Consider the following 21601-nt stretch of genomic DNA (forward strand, 5'->3'; position numbering starts at 1 on the left):
AAATCGGTGTTCGTTCAACCAGTTGCTTTATGACTGTATTATTCCGCGAGTCAAATGTATAACGATATATCGAAACGATGTATCGATATATCGACCGCGCGCAAATGTTTCGATTTGTTCGTTGTCGAACATTTTATTTTTCTTAACTAATACAACTACAGATCAATTAATATTCTCAAAATATAGTTCAGAATACTCCTACATCCTCTACAAAATAAACATTCTACATAAATTATCACCTACCTTTATATAAATGCAGAGAGCATCGCCCTTTGGTTGTCCATTCGAATCCCTATACAATTTGATCTTGTCCTTTCCTTTTTCGTCTCGCGCTATGAGGCCACATTTGTTGAAAAGTTCCGAAAGCTCCTCAAGAGTAATATCCAACGGTAGACCGGACACATAAATAGCAGTGTTATGCGCTTCATCTACTTCGAACCAAGTTGGTGGCTCCTGCGCTTTTCGTTTAGCTTCCATCTTTTTCTTTTCTTTGTCAACCTTTGTTGTAGATTGAGATTCTACAGATTTTGTTTCTGTTGCACTCGAGTCTGTGAATCCATAACTCATCTGATATCTTGCCATAAAATCTTCGTCAACCTGAAACATAGTTGTTCGCGGATATCTCAAATTCTTGTTTATTATAGGCAACAATCTTATAAATTGAAAAATCTCACAAAATTTCTGACCAAAAAAGTAAATATCGGAATATATTAAGAACACACCTCACCTTAGGAAACCATGCATTTTTCTCTTTATCCCAAAAGTAGACACTGCCATCATTAGGGTCTGTATACGTATGGGTGTCATTTTCAAAACCAAATACTCCTTCTTGTGCCTTGTCTTGATCAGCATTTAAATCGTCTGCTTTTGTTTCTTCTTTTTCTTTCACTACCCACTCATTCTTCTCTTGATCAAACCTGTACGTTACATTGCTCGTAGGATCCTTGTATATATAAGACTGACCATCGAATTCATATTGTTTCATGGGGTCGTCAGTTTTTTCTGAGTCCTGACAATCAGCCATTTTAATTGTCAACAATATATCATTTGAAAATTGTTCTACTACACTGTCCAGCACCTGTAACATATAATTATGAAGAAGTATTAGTTGAAGTTGCAGATTAAATTTGAACTTTTGCCAATTACAAGTATTTTGGCACTTGTTGGCTTGGTAATATCTATGATGAACATAAACAATAACCACTTGTTATTTCATAACAATGATTCTTTAAATGATTGTTAATACTTAAAATACAGCATTAACGTGAAATAATCTATTCCTAACCTATAAATACTAACCTAATGATACACCATGTATCTCATAAAACAACGTTAATAATATATCACATAAGGCATGATATAACAAATTAGACAATTAACATTAATTACACTTCAGAAAGTGAATAATTACGAAATAAAAATGACAATATTAATCAAAGAATCACACAAGTTATATGCAAGTGAAAAATACATTACATACAACTACGATCTTTCTACTCTTAATTATTTCATGCACGCAATAAAGTATAATTTAATTAATTGAGCACTTAGTATCATAACGATTTTCCGCGACGCATAAATGCATCATTTTGCAGTACACAAACGTTTGCATTATAGGTTAGATATGTTTCGCATACGATAATCAGCATTACTAATAGACGTACCGTTTAAACTTTGAATAATATTATTCAATATTTAAGTAACACTCGGCAATTAATGTTAATGTGAAGATTTAAATTCTTATGATAGAATAACGAACTATCATTTCCAAAATCTGACAGCAACACTATTAATCCGCACGCTGCAAGCACGCTTGCGATACTGATGCGCTCTGTACGCCTTTCTAGAACCTCCTTTTACTCGTGTGCCGATAAAACATACTTTAATCGATATATATTTAAAACTATAGTATGCACGGACCAAATATGTCCTGTGTTATATTTTTCTTTTATTTATTAGCACAATATTAATAAAACAAAATTACTTTGTATAGTTGAATAAAAACAAAACTGTACTTTTGTATCACGATAAGTTTCGAAATGTTTTTAATTACGGCTACGATTCACCCCCAAATTTTATTAATTTATGAAGATCGAGAAGAATGTGGTTCAATAAAAATTGTCTTAGTAATTCTTTACCGTTTTAAGAATTTCATGGTGATTTTTTAGTACTCGATATAACATTAATAGTATTTTTATTTACATTTTCTTCAAAAATATGGACTACGGTACTGCAAGAAACAATAATCATAAGATTGTTTCTCATATTTATAGATCTTCCGAAACTACTGACAATGAAAAGTTTGAGCATATCGATCTACCCTAATTGTATTTAATAAATGTAAATAGTAACTTGCTAATGACCTTTTCGACTCAAGTAAAATTTTTGCCAAACTTTCGTGCCTTATTGTTTTGTCGAGGTATGCGTTATCCGTGATTGGATGTCGCGAATGCACCGATGCAACGTCGCGATGAATATTGGATGTCGCCCGGAAATAGTCGCACACGAAGGCACGCGCCGAACGACGCCAACGCATTGTTTTTAATTTTCACGCGAAACATACACACGACGAACGATCGCTCCCATTCTTATCGTAGGGACACACGTTCGGCGCGGTTGCCATTGGAAATTGATTTCCAGTCGCTAGGCAACGTTCAGTTTAAGTTGCCACCATGATAGCCATACCTGACCGGCAGTCAGTCGGCTGCAAGTTTCGCGGCGCAAGGTGTAAGCATGGGCTTGTCGGACCTGGAGACGATACCCGGTAAAACGTTCCACGAAATCGCACGCATCACGCACGATTTTATGCACTCGTTACGATTTTCTGTACAATCAGCACCTCTCGGACAACGAACCCACTTTATCCAGTAATTTTTCTTAAACGCGTACACACATTTGGCCGGCAAATCGGCGTAAAAGCGACGCGTACGCGATGCAGTTTGAAAAGTAGGCGTTAGGAAAAGACATCACCAACGCGGAGGCAAACGTACATATGCATAGTCGAGCGCGTCGTTTTCGATCAGGTTTATTAAATGCAATCGATGCATCTAAATTACGAGCAAATATGCATTAAAACGATAGAAACAAATATTTTCTTATCGCTGTATTTACGGTACCTGTCGATTCGACGGGCTTCAGATTCCATATTTAAAGTTAGAAAACTCGTGAATATTGTTTGTTAGTGATTTATGTTTAATTTGATCGATGTGATGATACGAATTTATATTCTAATTGAAAGAATAACCGCAGTTTGATGAAATCGTGAACATGACGGGTTTCAATAATAATATGTGCAATAAATGTCCATAGATATTAATTAGAATTGTGTTACGAATCGTGCAAAAGCTCACGATGTTATTATCTATGACGGCTAAAATTGTAAAATAATTCTTATTGATTAAAAAAATTGTTTGTGTAATTGCTTCTGTCACGTTGACGTATTTGTCTGTAATTTAGATTTGTAAATTATTACTTTGAAAGCATCACTAAACGTTTTTTCTATTACTTTCGTTATTACTCTTGATACCAATCAAGTTACACATATAGATACTTATTGCTGTGTAATTAAATGTTATTCGTTAGTCGAATATTATTTACTATTTGCTGGGTCAAACGGTCGAAAACTTTTCAGTTTATAAATAATTTACTTGTCAATAAATATTTGCTTGTATGATCAAATTTCAATGTTTATTAAACAATATAAACAAGCAAAGCTATTAATGATTTTTAAATATTATTTGTATTAATATGCTAGCATAGTCAACGATGCACACGATAGTAAACACTATTAATTAATAGAAAACACTATTTCAATTTTGTGCACTATAGCTATGTACTACGTTCATTATAAAAGTGAGCAGTTGTATGGGAATACTTATAAATTAGAATTATTATGGTTTTTTATATATATTATATAAAATAAATTTCTCTTGTACGAATTTAAAAAGTAGTTTACTTTGTTTCTTCACATTATGTATTACATGCCACGCGTTCAAATGATTATTCATAGTCGACGAATTGCACGCATTGCGTAGTAGTTAGAATTTCAAAATGCAACAATATGTTGATATCACGTTGTTTTACGAAACAGCATAAAACCGTTATGCGTAAATGTTACGCAAATGTTAGAAGAAGTAGATTTATCTATAATTACATTCCTTTTTGCTATATCTACGGAAATGTGGGCTGCAACGTGAATATGGAAAGCACTGTTGTTTAACACGACCGTGTTACAAAATTGCACACATTCACGTAACTTATTGCACGCAATTAAATAAAGCTGAAGGTTTTAAGAAAATATAAAATTGTAATTAATAAGAAATGGCATGCATTTCACTATTTCTCAATTCTCAATGTTAACCCCAATCTTAATAAAATGTAATTTTATGTCACATATCAAATTTAAATAACTGTAGGATCTAATAAGTAAACGTAGCAATAATATTTTTGTAGCTACACAATGTATAGAATATAATTATTATGCAAATTTACATAGAAAACCTACAGTTGGAATTAAATAATATCACTTATTGTCACAAATAAATTCAGATAAATAGTTTCAATTGAACAATTTTATAAGTCATAGACAGAGAACGAAAAATACTTGACAATTATTAAATAGTAAATAGGTATTGCAAGCAGGATGAATTTCTTTTGAAAAACGTTTTCAAACTATCCTTTAAGATATTTCGTCTAATTACCCTTCAACGTATTGCAACACGAATAATATAATCACTTGGAGTTGGTACACTTATTACAAACATGCGAGCAAAGACGAGACTATCTTATTTGCTCACCTGAAGATGAATTAAATATTGCAATTGATTCGATGCGCGGGTGTATACATTTTAATACGCTTTCATGACTACTAAACCATAGTTTCTCGGGTTAACGACCCGAAGCAGTTCCAGCAGGTGGAAAATGAGCGCATCGATGATATCGGCACAGTGAATTTACCATCTCGCATGTCGCGTCTCAAAATAAGGACACGTTCTACGCCAAGTGACTCGAAATAGTAATTTCACATACTGTATTTTACGATACAATTCGACACTCCATTTGTTTATATTTTGTTTCACTAGAAAATCATTAATTGAACTTGGATCTCTTACAAACATTTTCGTTGTCAATATGTTAAAAGTTTCAGTGCTATATTTTATAAAATGAAATAGTACAATAATTAACCGCCGAAAAATTAATATCGTGAAATATTATAAATCACAAGAATCTACGTACACCTTGAAAAATATATTTGTTAAATTGTCACATCAGGAAAGTTTATACTTCGTAATAGCGACGTCAAGGCATTGACAGATTGATTATAGTGTAACAGCTAAAGACAGCGGAAAGAAAAAAATAAAAATTCATTTCTTTTTAAAAATTTAATAGTATCAATGCTACATAACTTTTAATATATTTTCTAGTAACAATTAAAGATATCAGAAATGTTAAGTATCGGTGAATCTAAGTTTTTAGATAATTTTATTATTTTTATACACTGATTACCTTTACACATTATTTTTTTGCATTTAAATAGATTGAATTGAAATTTCAATATATGGAGGTTACTATACCAAGCTTCATGATTAGATCCACAAGACTTAGACTTCATCTAAACATCCATCCAGCCAAGTAAATTTTATTAAAAATTCTACTCCCTTAACATATTTTTAGTCTACACCGAACAAGTTTTTTTTTCGATCGATTTCACGAATCACGCACGATCAACTGCGTTCGAAGATCGTCTCGTATGCGTAAATTTATCCCAGTAGAGATGTAAGATCCCTGATAACGTAATTGGCAATTAAAGTCAACGCAACCAAAGAACACGTTCTGCTCGAAAGATGGATGAGCGATGAATTATGCAAAGGGGCGACGTTTGAACTTTTGATAAGAAGAACATAAACGCGAGTTCTTCGAAGGATTTACACCAGACGCTGCATCATTGACCTTCAGAAGTGATGAACTGAAATTACCGCGAGGCGTTTAACGACTGGCCGCCTAGAAGGTGATGCGATAATTTCGACGATCAAGTAGATTTCCAGCCCCTTTTCTTTCGCGACAGCCACAGATATCCAGCCCCCTTTCATTTCTAACAGTCACGATCACCGAGGTCGTCCTTAAAAATTCATTCGCTCTGTGGCTGTATAGCCCCCGTGATTCCAACCTTTAGCATCTAAACTTTGTGTGAATGAAGCATAATGCTGTTACTTCGAAAGCTGCTAATTTCACTTTCTCAAAATCTTTGTTTAGCTTTATTCTCAATGTAGCCATATGGCCCCATATTTAAAATTATTCTACAAAATAATGCTGTCATCTTTATTTTCAAATCTATTTTCGTTCTTTTAATTTCGTATCAATGGTAGAATTTCATTTTAACATTTTATATTTAAAAGCTTGACGATAAAGTGGAACGATACCATCTGTCCTTTACTTGTCGTAACAGCACTATAATATGTTACTATACATATAAGTTTGAAAAAGCATAGCATCCTTGAAGTATTTCTGGCGGATTTACAGACCAAAGAGAAAGTTATCACATTGTATAAGAACTTTGCAACCCACATAAGATATCACACGTATCTTCCATAAAAATAATAGAAAGAAAATACTGTCAAAATATTAAATTCTTTTCATAAATTGATTCCTTTACATCTAATATGCTCGAAAGCGCGGAGAAATATTTTTTCCCTTGATTTTTTAATAACTTGGAAATGACGGGATTAAGCGTACTCCTCGTATAATACGAATGCCCACCGTTCGCCGGGAAGGGATTACAGAAATTAATTTTAGAAATAATTTGAGTAAAAAAGGATTTTTCTCATCGAAATTGCAATTTTCATCAAGATTTAAATGGAAATGTTCGTTAAGAGTATTCTTTAGTACAATAATCTTTGATTATGACATTTCAATACCCATTGAATTTTACCGTTATTATTTTACAAATTAATATTGAATCAAAATTTTTGCAAACTCGTTTAAAGAAAAAATATAATAACAACTAGATTTTTTGGATCACCTGCATGTGACGTTTGGCTTTTTAAATACGATTATTATTTAACAAATGTGTGTAAAATTTTTAAAAATTTCTCGTTTCAGAACAAAACAATGTATGCAAGTTATTCCAGTAATAATTTGTATTTATTAATTAATTTCAAATTAACTGCAGCGTAGAAACTTTCATGAAATTGTCCAATCTCTTTCCTAGATACGTTTCATTTATATAGTTAAATTATTATTGAATGGTTTTATACTCGTAAAAAAATAACAAATAAAATGTATCATTGTAAATTAATTGTAGTAGGAAAATATTGTGGTTGAAAATATTTAGTTTCGAATAAATTTCCTATTGCAAATTAATTTAAAATAACTTGTTCTGTACGTCTAGTTTTAGATCCAAGTTATTCCAGCAATTAATATCATTTATTCGAAAGCAAACAAAATTTCGAAAGGAAGAAAGAATAATGGCTTGTTATAAATAAAATTTGTACGTTTGACTTTCTAGAGACGACTGAGGTTATTCCAATAATTCGTATCGACGTTTATCGATTACGGTTGCCATCAATTTTCAATCGAATTCGAATTTAGCCTCTGTGCAACAAATTGCAAAGAATTTCCAGTCTCGTTTCAGAAAGAAACAATCACGGTCAGATTTTTTAGATACTGTGCACGTAACGTTATCCAGATACAATTAAAGGTTCTTTTTAGATCCAAGTCATTTTAGTAATGATTCGTTTATCTGCGATCTGATTAGAAGGCCCACGCGAAACGTTCGATATTTGCATTTCAAATAAATATCTGATAAGGCCTTTTAAGTTTCTTGTGTCCAGTAAGTAATTTTAGTCGAGCTTTGTAACGATAATATACGGTTCCAGCTGTCGGAGAATTTGTCTCCGTTTCTCCATGGCGCACGATTTTTACGCCCGATGGGCATTTCGTGCCAGACGCGAAAGAAAGAAACGATTCGTCCACTGATATCGCGTTATCGTGTTAACCTCCTTAAATAAATCATTGGAGATTTAGCGCGTCTGCGCTTTTATTAACGAGTACTGCAAATTCTAAAATGCTGGTACACGCGACTTCAATTTTGAGAAAGATAAAACCAACTCCGTTGGCTATTGCAAATGTTAATCATAGGCGAAAAGGAATTCTATTATTCTTGAAGGCTAAAATATAATTCGTACTTTGTAATTTATGGTTACTTTATTTTTACTGTCGTTAAAAAATGTATTATTCACCAATCTAGTCTATACTTTAACATTTAGTTTTGTAGCCTTGTTTAGTACATCTACAAAATTAATTATCGATGAAACAATATGTACATCTTCATTATTAATTATATATAGTTAATTAATTCATCATTTTGTGGATGTATCGAAGAAGGCTGAAAAATTAGCCAAAAACTTACTCTTCGTTTGCATATTAAATACTATATTTTTCAGATTTCACTTATTATTATTATCATTTATATTTTACTTTGTGATCATTTATTATTGACGTTCATATTATTGGTAAATTTTTGTGTGCCTAACAGTGGAACCTTTAACGTTGCAATTAGTTTGAAGTCATTTTGCATAATGATTCTACTTTCAGATGCAATTTGTGTACGATTACCAAAATTTTTCTATCAATGTTTAAAGAATTAAATTAAAAATTTTTAAGTTGCTTTTCTAAGTACTTAAACCTAATTTGATAAATTCAAGTGATAATAGATTTGTTGTATTTAAACGCTGTGAATTGCAAACGTTAAAATTAAACAAAATCTTTGTTCAATTTATACAGAAACGGGCGCTGTGTTTACGATTGGTCGCAGCCGTTTCGCAGACAACATTGCATCGCATTTTTTCATCCGCAAAGATCCAGTGGTGTTCATCACGTGTGGAGACGAACATTCTGCGGTCATTTGTCGTAAGTTAATCTTTTTACTCATTTATATGTATTTAAAAGATTTAAATTTTAACTTGCAATTATATTAATTAACATTAAATATTTTAACACTAAAAACTTAATAGTTTTCTGGCGGATTCAAAAAGTTTAGTTTTAAACACGTTTATTCAGAACATTTCAGACTTCCACTTTTCACATCGTCTTCGATAATATAAAAATAACTAAAAATTACTTAACCAACAATCAGTGGATCAGTTAGAAGGAATAAATTGTAATATTAACTTACGAATATTCAGAATAGATTGCCTGCAATGGCGATAACGTAAACGCGATGGAAACGTGTAATCGAAAATCAATTACTTTATCATGTCCGCTATTAACTGTTTTCTGAAGTCTCAAATGCACTTACATAATACTACTTCCATCAGAAAGAATTATTTTTATTCACAAAATTTATTTGCACTTTTCAATTCATAAAGAAGAAAAATATCGAAGTGAACAAAAATGTCAAAATATCTTTTTTATGAAAAAACCACGTTTTAACCCCTTGATCAAGAATCAATCATCTCAAGATCAAATTACGTTCTAAACTACGTCAGTTCATAAATAATAAACTTCTTGCAATTTTTCAGTTTTTAAATATATATTCGTTATATGTAAAAATTTGGAAAAATATTTCAAACAAATGTTAAAAAGGATTAAAGACATAAAGAAGTTAAACGAACATTTTCTCTATCTTCTCTAATAAAGATGAAATTGATATATGTAAATATTGCTTTGTTTAAATAATTATTCTTATCTTTGACAAATATTCTGATGCATCAAAGGGTTAAACGACGATAAAAAGTTGTGCTATAGATCAAATATATAGGTATAACAGTCAGCTGGATGCTACTAACTTTCTTCTTCGATGCTATATTTGGATATCTACGTCCCACCCACGCTTTCAACGTGAAAGACATGACTCAATTTCTGTTTCTATGACACATAATAATTACACGTAACTGTCATACAATTCGTAGAATACCTAATGTACAAAGTTGATGTCGTTCGCGTTAACCTATCGATCTTTCGAGACGTTGAGTTGATTTTAAAGGAAATCGATGGACGAACACGTGAATGAAATCGTTTCAGTGATACGAAAGTTGCACGTGATCGCGTTTAGTATCTTTTTTAACTGTTCGTTATATTTTCTCGCGAATTTATCGCCGCCATCGCTCGAAAATAATTCTCAAAATAGCATCCGTTTACTCTGCTACGACTGTCTCTTAAAAATCGCTCCAGTGACACGGAAGTATCACACGCCCATTTTTACGACCTTTTTAAACATTTATAGCATTTTTATGAAACCATCAATCGCTGCGTTAAAAATAAGTCCCGCTTAATCCGGCGAAACTACTTGCTAAAAATATTTTTCCGTCATTTTTTCGACTTATTTTTATCTCACGACACTGTTTACGTACTCATTTTAACTTCTTGCATGCCAGCCTTCCTGCTTCGTTTGCATCACGATAGCATCACGATTTATAAACACCGAAGATGGTAGAAACCATAATTATCATTAATATAACGATAACAAAGAACATAACAGTTCTGTGACATTATACATAATAAATACATTTTATAAATAGAAATTAACTTCTAAACAATGCTTCTCAATTCAATTCTTCACTTTCAAAATTTCTCTTTTTCCAAACTCAAGTTTAAATTAATTTAAAGTTAGACTTAAACTAAATAAAATTAATTTTATTCTTTATTTAATTTATTATTTAAACTAAGTAAAATTAATTTTATTTTGTGTTTATGATACAAGTAGAATGTCTATTGTTACAAGGTGATTTCTTGGCTTGTCAATTTCTGCGCAAAATGGCGGGGATAGAAACCCACATGATTTGCAGCTTCTGTAACATGTTTCGCGAAGAAGTTACAGTCGACCGGAATATGCTTATACAGGGATAGCCACTGTCCAGTAAATCGATATGGCCACGCAATGCTCGTGCACGTAACATACCTATACGACTACAGCCAACATACCGTTATTATCAACTGTTTCACTTAATCGCAGAATTATCTGGACACGTAAACTTTCTCTGTGAACCTAATACTCTCCACGATAATTCATGGTTATATATTATCCAAGTTTTTAGAGTCGACTATATTAAACGAAAAATCAACTATATCTACTCAGTAATATCCAGAACCATAATTGTTGTGTCTACAAATCTCCTAACACGTTCACTGTCATATGGAAACAATTTTACATTGTAGATTATATAACCTAAAATTTATTTCAGTACTTATTTTTCTAACCTTGCTGTAATTCTATCCCAATTTACTTCCTTCACCATCTCAACTTATTAATTTTTCTAGTTCCATGATGGTAAATCCTGTTCCATTTTAGACCATCGTAAACTACATAACCTAAAATTTATTTCAGTACTTATTTGTCTAATCTTGCTATAATTCTATCCCAATTTACTTTCTTCACCATCTCAACTTATTAATTTTTCTAGTTCCATGATGGTAAATTCTATTCCATTTTAGATAATCGTAAATTACATAACCTAAAATTTATTTCAGTACTTATTTTTCTAACCTTGCTATAATTCTATCCCAATTTATTTCTTTCAACATTTTAACTTGGGAATTAATTTTTCTAGCTCCACAATGGAAAATCCTGCTATATATGGGCAACATAACAGTGAAAGTGTTAAAAGTTCACGAGAAATTGAACATTCACGACGTTTTAGTAAAATGGAACCGATTTGGGTTAAATTAAAGTGCTCTAATAGCTCATTCTTATCTGCTTTCAGAAACTGGCAGGCTATTCGTCTTCGGAAGCAACGATTGGGGTCAACTGGGTCTTGGTCATAAGAATCACATTAGCAAACCATCTTGCGTGAAAAGTTCGTACTTCTGTTGTCACGTATATTTAATTTCTAAACGGACGCGTGGGAGTCTAATAGATCCCTCACCCTTTGAGTATGGTAAAAAATAAAGATCCTGGAAGACATTGTAAGTCGTGTTAGGTCAGACGTTTTGGTCACCCTGTGTAAGGCTTACTTTCTTTCTTTCTGCAATATATGTATAATCTACAGATATCTAATATCAATTAGTTATTTTTTAATTTTATTAGAAAAATTAAATACACTATTTACACGAGTTAATTAAAAACGAAAAATGGTATTTATTCGTAATTTAAAAAAACTATTTAAGGGGTACGTAAATATTTCTTTTAAAGTGACACTTAAAGTCAACTTTTGTATAGACATTGAAACGTTAAAATTTCAAATTTTATTAATAGTATTCTCTGTATTCTCTATGCAAGAACACTTCGATTATTTGAATTTACAATGAGTTCTCATAATTTTCAGTTCTGAAGCCACAAAAGGTCACGCACGTCGCATGTGGGCGAGCGCACACTTTAATTTGTACAGGTACGACGTGCTCCGTTTGTCTCTGTTTTACAGAAACCAAAAACCTTGAATGTACGGTAACTTTATATAATTACATGCATGACATTGCATGTTACAAGCACGTTCTATCATGGCAGTCATTCAACTTTCGATATAAAAATAACTCACTGAAACCTTTCTCCCCTCACAAAACAGCTATTATATTCAAGAAATTATCGAACACCTTCGATTTCGCTTATATATTCACAAATTTCTTCTATTAGTTCCTGTAAATATCTCAAAATGTGTAAGTACAAAGAAAGTTTAATAAATGTAGGACATATACATGTTATTAACTATTATATTGAACGATTGTACAATGAGTGAAAAAGTTTGCACAAACATTTTGTTATCCGAATGTCTTTTTTTTCTTAATGTTTGGAAGTGACAGAAGATTCACAGGAATCTCGTATTTAGTCGAATATATTTCATGAAATAATTTCAGTGAATTTGAGGAACTGTCTGTGAATATATTGTTACTTTTAAAAATAAACAAGAAAGGAAGGCAATTTTAAGAAAAACGAGTATTACAATAAATACTCAACCGTTTCTCTGAGTTATCAGATTGCCCATTTAAATTTCAACCACTCAAATTTCAGTACAGTCGCTTTTGGTATTAATTATACTTTGTTTCGTTCGCATTTATAGTCTTATACCTTGACTAGCAACACGATCTATCCGATAGTGAACATGTACACCTTTAGATAAGGTATCTCGTTACATAAAACTGCTTTTTAAAGCAGGAAAATCATCCAGTCCGTTTTTAACAACGAAGCATGTTGTGGCCACATTTTTCATACCGAAGATTTCTATCTGATACTCTATATCATACCGGTTTTCGCGATACCCTCATTTTTGAATACTAATTGCTCTAATACCCTTTTAATTTTAAAGCTCTCGTCAGAGTTTAATTTCACCTTAAGCCACCAATTATTACGTAAAAATCAATGGCGTCAGTATTTTTGTCCACATGTTTGCTTGCCTAGATGTCGATTTGAAAAAGTTCGTTTATAGATTTTAATATGCAAACTAATTTACGTATGAAATATAAATGGAAACTAATTTACAAATAAATTTAAAAATATTTATGTTTTTGCGAGGATGGCTAATATTGTAGTCACTAGAGATATGCAAATGTTTAAAAAGATTTTTAAAAATTTTGAAAATTTAAAATAAATTACAATTATACGATCTGGTATTTCTTTGACACAGCATTAACATACAGTTAATTTCAAAGTAAAGTATCTTTTTTACTTAATAAATAAAATTAAAGGGTAACTAGTATTAAAAATGGTATAATCTTGCAATCGTCACAAAATGATTGTTTTTCTTCGTATTAACAAAAAAACTATGCCAAGTGTCTGATTACTATCAATGAAATATTATCTTTGAAAATTAAAAACATAAGTAATAACGTTTCAGAGGAACAAAAGCTTTTTACCTGCGGCAGTGACCAGGAAGGTCAACTAGGTCGAGGAACTTCTGCAATAGGCGATTATGCAAGTTCTCCAGTGTTGGTGTACGATTCGGGATTGGCTGGAGCCAGGATAGTTCAAGTGGCAGCTGGTTCCTATCACTCGCTTGCCCTCACCGACGATGGCGCTGTCTTGGCGTGGGGTAGCAACCTCGAGGGCCAACTGGGTCTGCCCGACATTTCCGGTTTGGTTAATAAACCAACGAAAGTACACATCACCGAACCTGTGAAACAAATTAGCGCCGGTTATTACCATTCTGCTTTCCTGACAGGTAATTGGACTGAAAATGCATCTGTCTTGACAAATCGATTCTTTTACTTTCGCGAGAAGCAATTTACTGATTAAATATTGTTATTATTGCGTCCATTATTATTAAGAACATGGTCGAAAGCATACAATGAATTAATTTGATATTCGTATACGTCCATGGCTTATCTACTGACAATATACAAAATACTGTGGTATATTAAAAGCCTTATGCTTAATTTTTACTTCGTTAAAATCGAGTCAATCTCTTAGTAAATAATCCACTATTTTAGAACAGTCTAACAACGCGTATTAAAGATACTAAAACTTTAAACGCGTGGAATTCCGAAGCTACTAGCGTTTTCTCTATTATTGAGTAACTGTTAGACGTGGCAAGGCCTCCCCTTCAAAATGGTTTTTGGTTTATATCAATACGACTCTCCGTTTTGGAAATATCGTAATTTTAATGAAGAGGTAATTTTTTTACTCTCCATCTTACAAAAGTCTCTTAACGCATTTTAACACTAAACCTACCATTTCCACCATTCAAATGATCAGTCTTTCTTTTTCTCGTTGTGAAAGTTGTGTTTTGATGTTTATTCGTAAGATATCTCTCTCTTTTATGTTAAAAAATTTTTTAATTTTCATCGGATAGAAGATAAGACGCCCTCGAAAACGAATTTTGTTCCAAATCGACACCGTAGTTAGTTCTAGAGAAAACAACTATTTACGAAAAAGTGCTGGCTAGTAATTACGCAAACTGTATTTAAATGTAAATTCATTTTCAATTAAATAAACAATTCATGGTCTACTTTTATCGTACACTAATCGTATAACTAATAGGAATTGCTGAAACTTCTTTGGGCAAATAACGTTAAAGTAAATCTCAAAATAAACATAGAAGACAACATAAATTATAGTATTTGTTATATTCATTGGATAGGGGATGAAATGCCCTTTAAAATGAGCGTTTGTGAGAGTCGATAGCTTTATTAGTTCCGGAGATATAGCGATTTTAGTTTCAAGTCGATGCGGTGGTTAGTTTCGGAGATAGAGTTTGTTTACGTTTCGTTGTGCGCTCGCGAGTTCATTGATAACGCGCGCGTGACAATAGTAAACAGTGCGTAGTAAATTCTTGGAAACACTACGCCCGAAACTAGGTCACGAGAGTCACGTCTCACGTGCGACAAGGAGGTACGACGCGACGCGTCAGACGGAGACAGAGATAGTCAAATTAAGAAAAATACCCTTTTACATAAATTACGATATCTCGAAAACGGAAAGTCGAATCGCCAAAAACCAAAAACCATTTTAAAGGGGAAGCTTTACCGCTTCTAACAATGCCTCAATAATTAATAAAACACTAATAGTTTCGGAACAACACGCGTCTAAAGTATCAGTATTTTTAATGAGCGTAAATAGCCTTTTCTAAGGCGGAGAGCGGAATTTAAAAAATTACCTTTTACATAAATTACGATATCTCGAAAACGGAAAGTCGGATCGCCAAAAATCAAACACCATTTTAAAGGAGAGGCTTTTCTGCTTCTAACAATGCCTCAATAATTAATAAAACACTAGTAGTTTCGGAACAGCACGCGTCTAAAGTATCAGTATTTTTAATGAGCGTAAATAGCCTTTTCTAAGGCGGAGAGCGGAATTTAAAAAATTACCTTTTACATAAATTACGATATCTCGAAAACGGAAAGTCAGATCGCCAAAAACCAAAAACCATTTTAAAGGGGAGGCTTTGCCGCTTCTAACAATGCCTCAATAATTAATAAAACGCTAATAGTTTCGGAACTGCACGCTTCTAAAGTTTAACTATTTTAATACGCGTTGCAAGATTGTTCTAAAACAGTGGAAACTGAAAATTCTCTCCTTTCGTCTTTGCTATACATATAGCAATCAGTCAGATGATCGTACGTGGTAGGCAAAACAGACTACATATTTTTCTCAGAAAACAAACAATAAGAATAGAAGTAAATACTGTAAAATTCATTGTACGTATACTATAAGAAAAGTCGTGAAGTTAAATGGCGCTAAAATAATATTGTGTGTTAGAAACTCTAAACTATTTAAAAAATTTTTAATTTAAAGACGGTCATTTGACTAATCTAATTTTTGGAGTAGAATATTAAATCACAAAAATTTTCTACATTTAAAAGATTCTTTAAAACGATACATTCTATTTAAATTATTTATTGCCACAATTTTTATTTTTAACCTCGGGTCTCAGATTCGTAAATTAGATCGATTTTGTAGTAATTTTCTGTAGAGAAAAGTATGTCACTGTGTAACAACTTCCGGTCATCGATTTCTATTTCCAGAAAGCGGTTTGGTTTATGTCTGCGGCGAGTCGGAAAGTGGAAAGTTGGGAATCGATGCGAAATTTTCTAGTCAAGCTGCGCCTAAACAGATGCAACTACCTTGTCCCGCCATGCATGTAGCATGCGGTGGTCATCATACTCTCATATTGGCCGGTATGCAATATTTAATCTTACTGAAATTTACTAGTGCAACTCAAATAGCAATTTTTTTACATGTTTTTCGAATTGATCCATTTATTTACACCTATATTCATTATTAATTTATGTCGACTTACGTCCTTTCATCATCAACATATACAGGGTGTTCGGCCACTCCCGGGAAATATTTTAATGGAGAATTCTAGAGACAAAAATAAGACGAAAATCAAGAACACCAATTTGTTGATGGAGGCTTCGTTAAAAAGTTATTAACAATTAAATTCAAAAATTTCAAATCGTTCTGGAAAAATTATTTTCAGTTGCGGGGCTGAATTACAATCATTTTTGGTGAATACACATACCCCTGAAATCCTGCCCACTCTCGAGAAAAAAATTCGAATAGGTACTGAAATTTTTAGACGAAATTAAAAAATTTCAAATCATACTAAAAAAATTATATTTAGTTACAGTGGGCAATTGTAATCATTTTTGGTCATTATACATACCCCCGAAATCCTACGCATTTTCGAGAAAAAAATTGTTTACCAAAAATCTAATTTCTTAGAAATCGATCCCCGAATTTTCATGTGAATCTTTAAAATGTCATAACTCCTGAACGGATTGGACGATTTTAATGTTTAAAAAAGCAAACGACGCGTATTTTAGTGCAGAATATGTAGAAATTCTAAAAATATTCGAAAAATTGTTCCTTGGCCCCCAAAAATGAGAATAACCCCATAAAAATGGTCAAATTTTCAAACAGCCATAACTCCTATAATAGTGAATATATTTCAATGAAACTTTTTTCTGAAGTAGAGCTCATGGGTACCTACAAAAAAGTATTACACAACTTTTCTGTACAGCGCCAACCAAATTTATTAAAAACGAAAAACGAATTTTTAAGAAAAATCGACAGGGGGTTGTCTAAATTTTTCGACGAAAAAAAAATTTTTCAAATCATTCTAAAAAAATTATTTTCGGTTGCGGGGGTCAATTACAATCATTTTTGGTCATTACACATACCCCCGAAATCCTACGCACTTTCAAGAAAAAAATTCAGTACGGGCGGAACTTTAAACGTTAATAACTTTTTAACGAAGCCTCTATCAACAAATTAGTATTCTTGATTTTCGTCTTATTTTAACCTCTGGAATCTCCCATTAAAATTTTTCCCAGGGTTGGCCGAACACCCTGTATAAATATAAATTACTGTTTACTATTTACTAAATTTTCAGATTCTTCTGAAGACTATAAAACTGTTTGCAAGTATAAAAACAATAATCACATGGCATTAGTAACATTTAGAATAAGATAATAGATTTCTTGTATCGAGGTTTGTCAAGTGTGCATAAACGTGAACAAATAGTTATTTTCCAGTAAACAAAGGTACATATGTTTCGATAATTGGCATTATTGTTTTTTAAATTACAGAGAATGGAAATCTGTATTGCACTGGAAATAATTCGAGCGGCCAACTCGGGCTTGGAATAAACGTTACGGAACTCTTCACGCCAAAGCTTCTTCCGCGCGGTGCGCTGCAAAACGAAACAATTACTCGGATTGCTTGCGGAGAAAGTCATACTGCCATTGTTACTGGTAAACAAAATTTGAATATAAATCATCTAAACGAAAGTTACAACCACAATAACGAACAAAAAAATAACAAAAAAGTGAAAATTACAGCCACAACAATGTTTCTGTTACGTTACTATTCACCATCGAAACATAACATCGCCAAATTAATGTGGAAATAACTAACAAATAAAACTGATTTCGTTGGCCAAAAAAATTACATCAGAATTTCTTTTTCAATTTCACAAACTTAAACACGTTACTTATTTCGTCAAGTATTTCGAAGATATTTTCATTTATGTTACATGTAATAAATAATTATGCTTTGCCTTTCTGACAGTAATTTTTTGCAACAGAGTCTGGAAAACTTTTCACGTGTGGCGATGGAAGACACGGAAAATTGGGTTTGGAAGAGAACGAGAACAACGTTCACGAATTAACTTTTGCTCCAAGATACAAGGAAGTCTTTGTCACGAACGTAATTATAAACTCGCTCGTTTACCATTTGTCCCTGTCTACAATATTTTCTCTACAATTTTTATGTATATATCATTTTTGAATTCAAGGTTGCGTGTGGTGGCTGTCATACAATTTTAGTCGCTCATCGACGCGAATCGAATAATCTGACTCAACGAGAAATGGAAGCTACTCAAACTGTAATTAAAAATTAAGTGTACACTTAAATAATCATCCTATATTTTTGTACACATTTTTAAATTATCATTTTTATCATGACTTTCTATAATCTTCAAACTAATTTTCTTGTTTTGTAAAATAATATACATATGTAAGGTTTCATGAGGATTATTTAACGTGATACAACAATTAGGTCTCATTGTTAGAATTCTTTTTTCAATTACGACATATTTTACTATATTTCCAATATTATAAAAAATCTTGTACATTCTTCCTGTAATTTATATATAACCAGAAAGTTATTCATTCTAATGTTGGCATATTTTGCAAAAAGAAACAAATAGCAAATCTTTATTGTAGGATCATATTCAGAAGAGAAGTTCTTTGCCACCGTTAAAACTTCCTGTAAGTAGGATGCAAAGTGAAGTTCACGACGAGAAGATAGACGAAACGGAAAAGGAGCATTCAAATCGAGAAACGGTCACCGAAGAGACGTCTACCACTTCAGCAACGATAGAAACACCATTGGAAAGTGTTAGAGAAGAAACAAAAGATAATCGAGAAAGTATCGTGAACGGCATTCCTGATTCGATGAAAAATATCGAAAAAATTGATAGTCCTAAGAAATCTCCAGAAGCTTCGCCTACAAAAACACCGGCGGAAGCAACGTCGAACATGTCAAACCAAACGGAAGTTAAATCAAAGGATGTACCAGAAGAGTCCAAAGAGTCCAATGCACAGAATGGAAACGTGGAAATAGAAAATGACAACAAAACGCGAGAAACGGAAGTGGACGCAGAGAACAACGTCGAAGAAACGAAGAAATCTGAAACTACGAACAGCGAAGAAAATAATAATGAAAACGACAACGAAACCAACGAAGAAGTAAAGAAAAGTAATACGGAGAATATTCAACACGAGGACGAAGAAAGTAATACTACCGACGTTAAAGACAATGAGAATGATAGATCGAAATCGATAGACAAGATGGAGTCACCTAAGAATGTCAAGGAAGAGACGAGTCCAGAGAAACAAGCGTCCATTCCAGATTCCACGCCACCACCGAAACCACCGAGACTGAAGGCTGGAAATGGCAACGATTCGTCTGTGGAAAGATCATCGTCGATCGAACAGGACGATGAAAATATCGCTGTAAATGCGACGAAAGATGAAACTGTGGCTGAAAACCCAGAAATTACCAACGTCATTGAGCCAACGCAGACACGCGAATCAAGCTCGAGGAAATCTTCGACGAAAACCGGAAGCTCTAGGTCGTCAAGGTCGAGAGTGAACACCGAGGAGACGATAGAAATCGACAAGCAAAATGACAAAGAGAAAATCATCGAAGAGGAAAAAATGATGAACGACAACACGCAGGATGATGCTGACGTTGTGCAATCACCAGCGCCGAAAACTGGTGAGAAAATTATGAAGAACTGGTTAAAAAAATATCAAGTTTAAATAGAACTTTTAACGATATAACCTGTGTGTTTAAATAATTTTTTAATTTAAATGCACAGAAAAGAATATTTGCAATTAGATTCTCAAGTGAAAAACTACGGTCAGTCACGAGCAAATTAAAAATAGGAAAAATTCTGCGGACAAATGGTATTAAATTTTCTTTTATTGAAAGAAACACAAATATAGATTATTCTCCATTTTTGCTTTGTTCAAATGAATGATATAAAAAATAATTAAAGAAGTATGCCATTTATAAAATTTAATGTCAATTTTTGTAAATTTCTATTGAAACGAGTTTCGATAAAATATATTTATATTAGTTATATTATACTTTGATATTATGGGAATTTTTTAAAATTTTATTCTTCAACCGAATATTTTAAAAAGAGTAATTTCGAGTTTTCACTTTTACTTTTTTGTGCGTTTATGTGCTTTTCAAAAGATAGCTAACATTGTATCTATAATTGTGTAAACGATACACAATATGATGATAATTTATAATTGTTTTAAATTACCAGGAAAAATGTCAAAGATGTTTAAGTCGAGACGACAACAAACTGTGGAGAACGGCACAAAGACGACTGGTACTGTAAATCATAAATCCAAGGTAAATATAAAAATGACTCACATCTGTTAACTAATACAGGTTGAACGAGTGAGTGTTACAAACTTTACAGAAAAGTTTTACATCTGCAAAATTAAAAAACAAATCCTAATAAATATGATTTCAATTTCTAAATAAATATAGAAACTCAACATATAAATTGCTGATAGTTCAATATTAAAATATATAATGTACCACGAGAAACCATTATTTTTTTCTTAATGATAAATCAAAATTAAAAAAATTTTAATTAGAGTAGTATTTTATTTCTATTTATGTAACCTTTTCATTTGATATTCCCAACCATTGAATTAATCAGTGAATGAACTTATATATATATATATATTGAGAGCATGGTAACTTTTTTTACAAAAATTTTAGTTTAAAGACGTAATGTTTTCAATATAAAATGCTCGACCAGTAGTTTTGAAAATTGCTTCCTTAATTTTTAAACATAGAAATTATTAAAATAAATGATGCCTGAGCAACCTACTTATTTAATTAAGATTAATAAAAAATATTGATTAGTATGGCGTATAATATTTCTGTAAATTTTGTGAGACCTCTCTAAACTCTAAGTTGTTTTGAAAATAATTCACATACATCTTGCGTTGATTTCAGTCGAAAACGTGCAACATCCTGTGATCGAAAAATGGCCGACGTTGTATTATACTTCGTTACATTTTTTTTACAATACGTTTACGATAAGTGTATAATCGGGACCAACGCATCGAAAAACGATTTTATTTACAAACGAGAGTAATCTTTCTTTCCATTGTCCATGAAATTGTAACGCTCATA

The 21601-nt window shown here is 32.3% G+C and overlaps 2 protein-coding genes across 4 annotated transcripts in view; one reads left to right on the plus strand and one right to left on the minus strand.

The window, feature by feature from the left end:
* The window catches only part of Barc (RRM1_TatSF1_like and RRM2_TatSF1_like domain-containing protein barc), a 99080-nt gene extending 97274 nt beyond the window's left edge, over positions 1 to 1806 (minus strand). For both annotated transcript variants that reach the window (XR_013079881.1, XM_076767236.1), the window contains exons 1-3: positions 1665 to 1806; positions 728 to 1078; positions 244 to 597 (exon numbers count right to left, since the gene is read on the minus strand). Coding sequence is in view for 1 of the 2 variants with exons in the window: in XM_076767236.1 (XP_076623351.1) it covers positions 244 to 597; positions 728 to 1024 (651 nt within the window). In the remaining variant the exon portion in view is untranslated. The remainder of the gene's footprint in view (positions 1 to 243; positions 598 to 727; positions 1079 to 1664) is intronic.
* An 899-nt stretch (positions 1807 to 2705) lies between these two features.
* LOC143340908 (uncharacterized) lies at positions 2706 to 21578 on the plus strand. Of its 2 annotated transcripts, XM_076763318.1 has the most exons (12): positions 2706 to 2764; positions 8782 to 8907; positions 11700 to 11792; positions 12261 to 12323; positions 13764 to 14087; positions 16390 to 16542; positions 17959 to 18123; positions 18456 to 18577; positions 18666 to 18755; positions 19096 to 20152; positions 20715 to 20803; positions 21422 to 21578. In XM_076763318.1, exons 1-12 carry the CDS (start codon positions 2734 to 2736, stop codon positions 21443 to 21445), a joined length of 2337 nt encoding a protein of 778 aa, XP_076619433.1. In that variant the 5' UTR covers positions 2706 to 2733; the 3' UTR covers positions 21446 to 21578. The 2 variants fall into 2 exon arrangements, with proteins under 2 accessions (XP_076619433.1, XP_076619425.1); XM_076763310.1 differs by lacking the exon at positions 21422 to 21578 and having other exon boundaries at positions 20715 to 20833.
* Positions 21579 to 21601: the final 23 nt, after the last annotated feature.

Source organism: Colletes latitarsis, chromosome 1 (assembly GCF_051014445.1).
Source record: "Colletes latitarsis isolate SP2378_abdomen chromosome 1, iyColLati1, whole genome shotgun sequence".
Taxonomy (NCBI): Eukaryota; Metazoa; Arthropoda; class Insecta; order Hymenoptera; family Colletidae; genus Colletes; species Colletes latitarsis.

Bases quoted from the DNA above. Each gene is read 5' to 3' on its own strand.
- LOC143340908 (XM_076763310.1), top strand. From the start codon at position 2,734: ATGGGCTTGTCGGACCTGGAGACGATACCCG. The intron at 2,765-8,781 runs GTAAAACGTTCC...CAATTTATACAG, and splicing joins GGACCTGGAGACGATACCCG to AAACGGGCGCTGTGTTTACG. The intron at 18,756-19,095 runs GTAATTAAAAAT...TCTTTATTGTAG, and splicing joins AAATGGAAGCTACTCAAACT to GATCATATTCAGAAGAGAAG.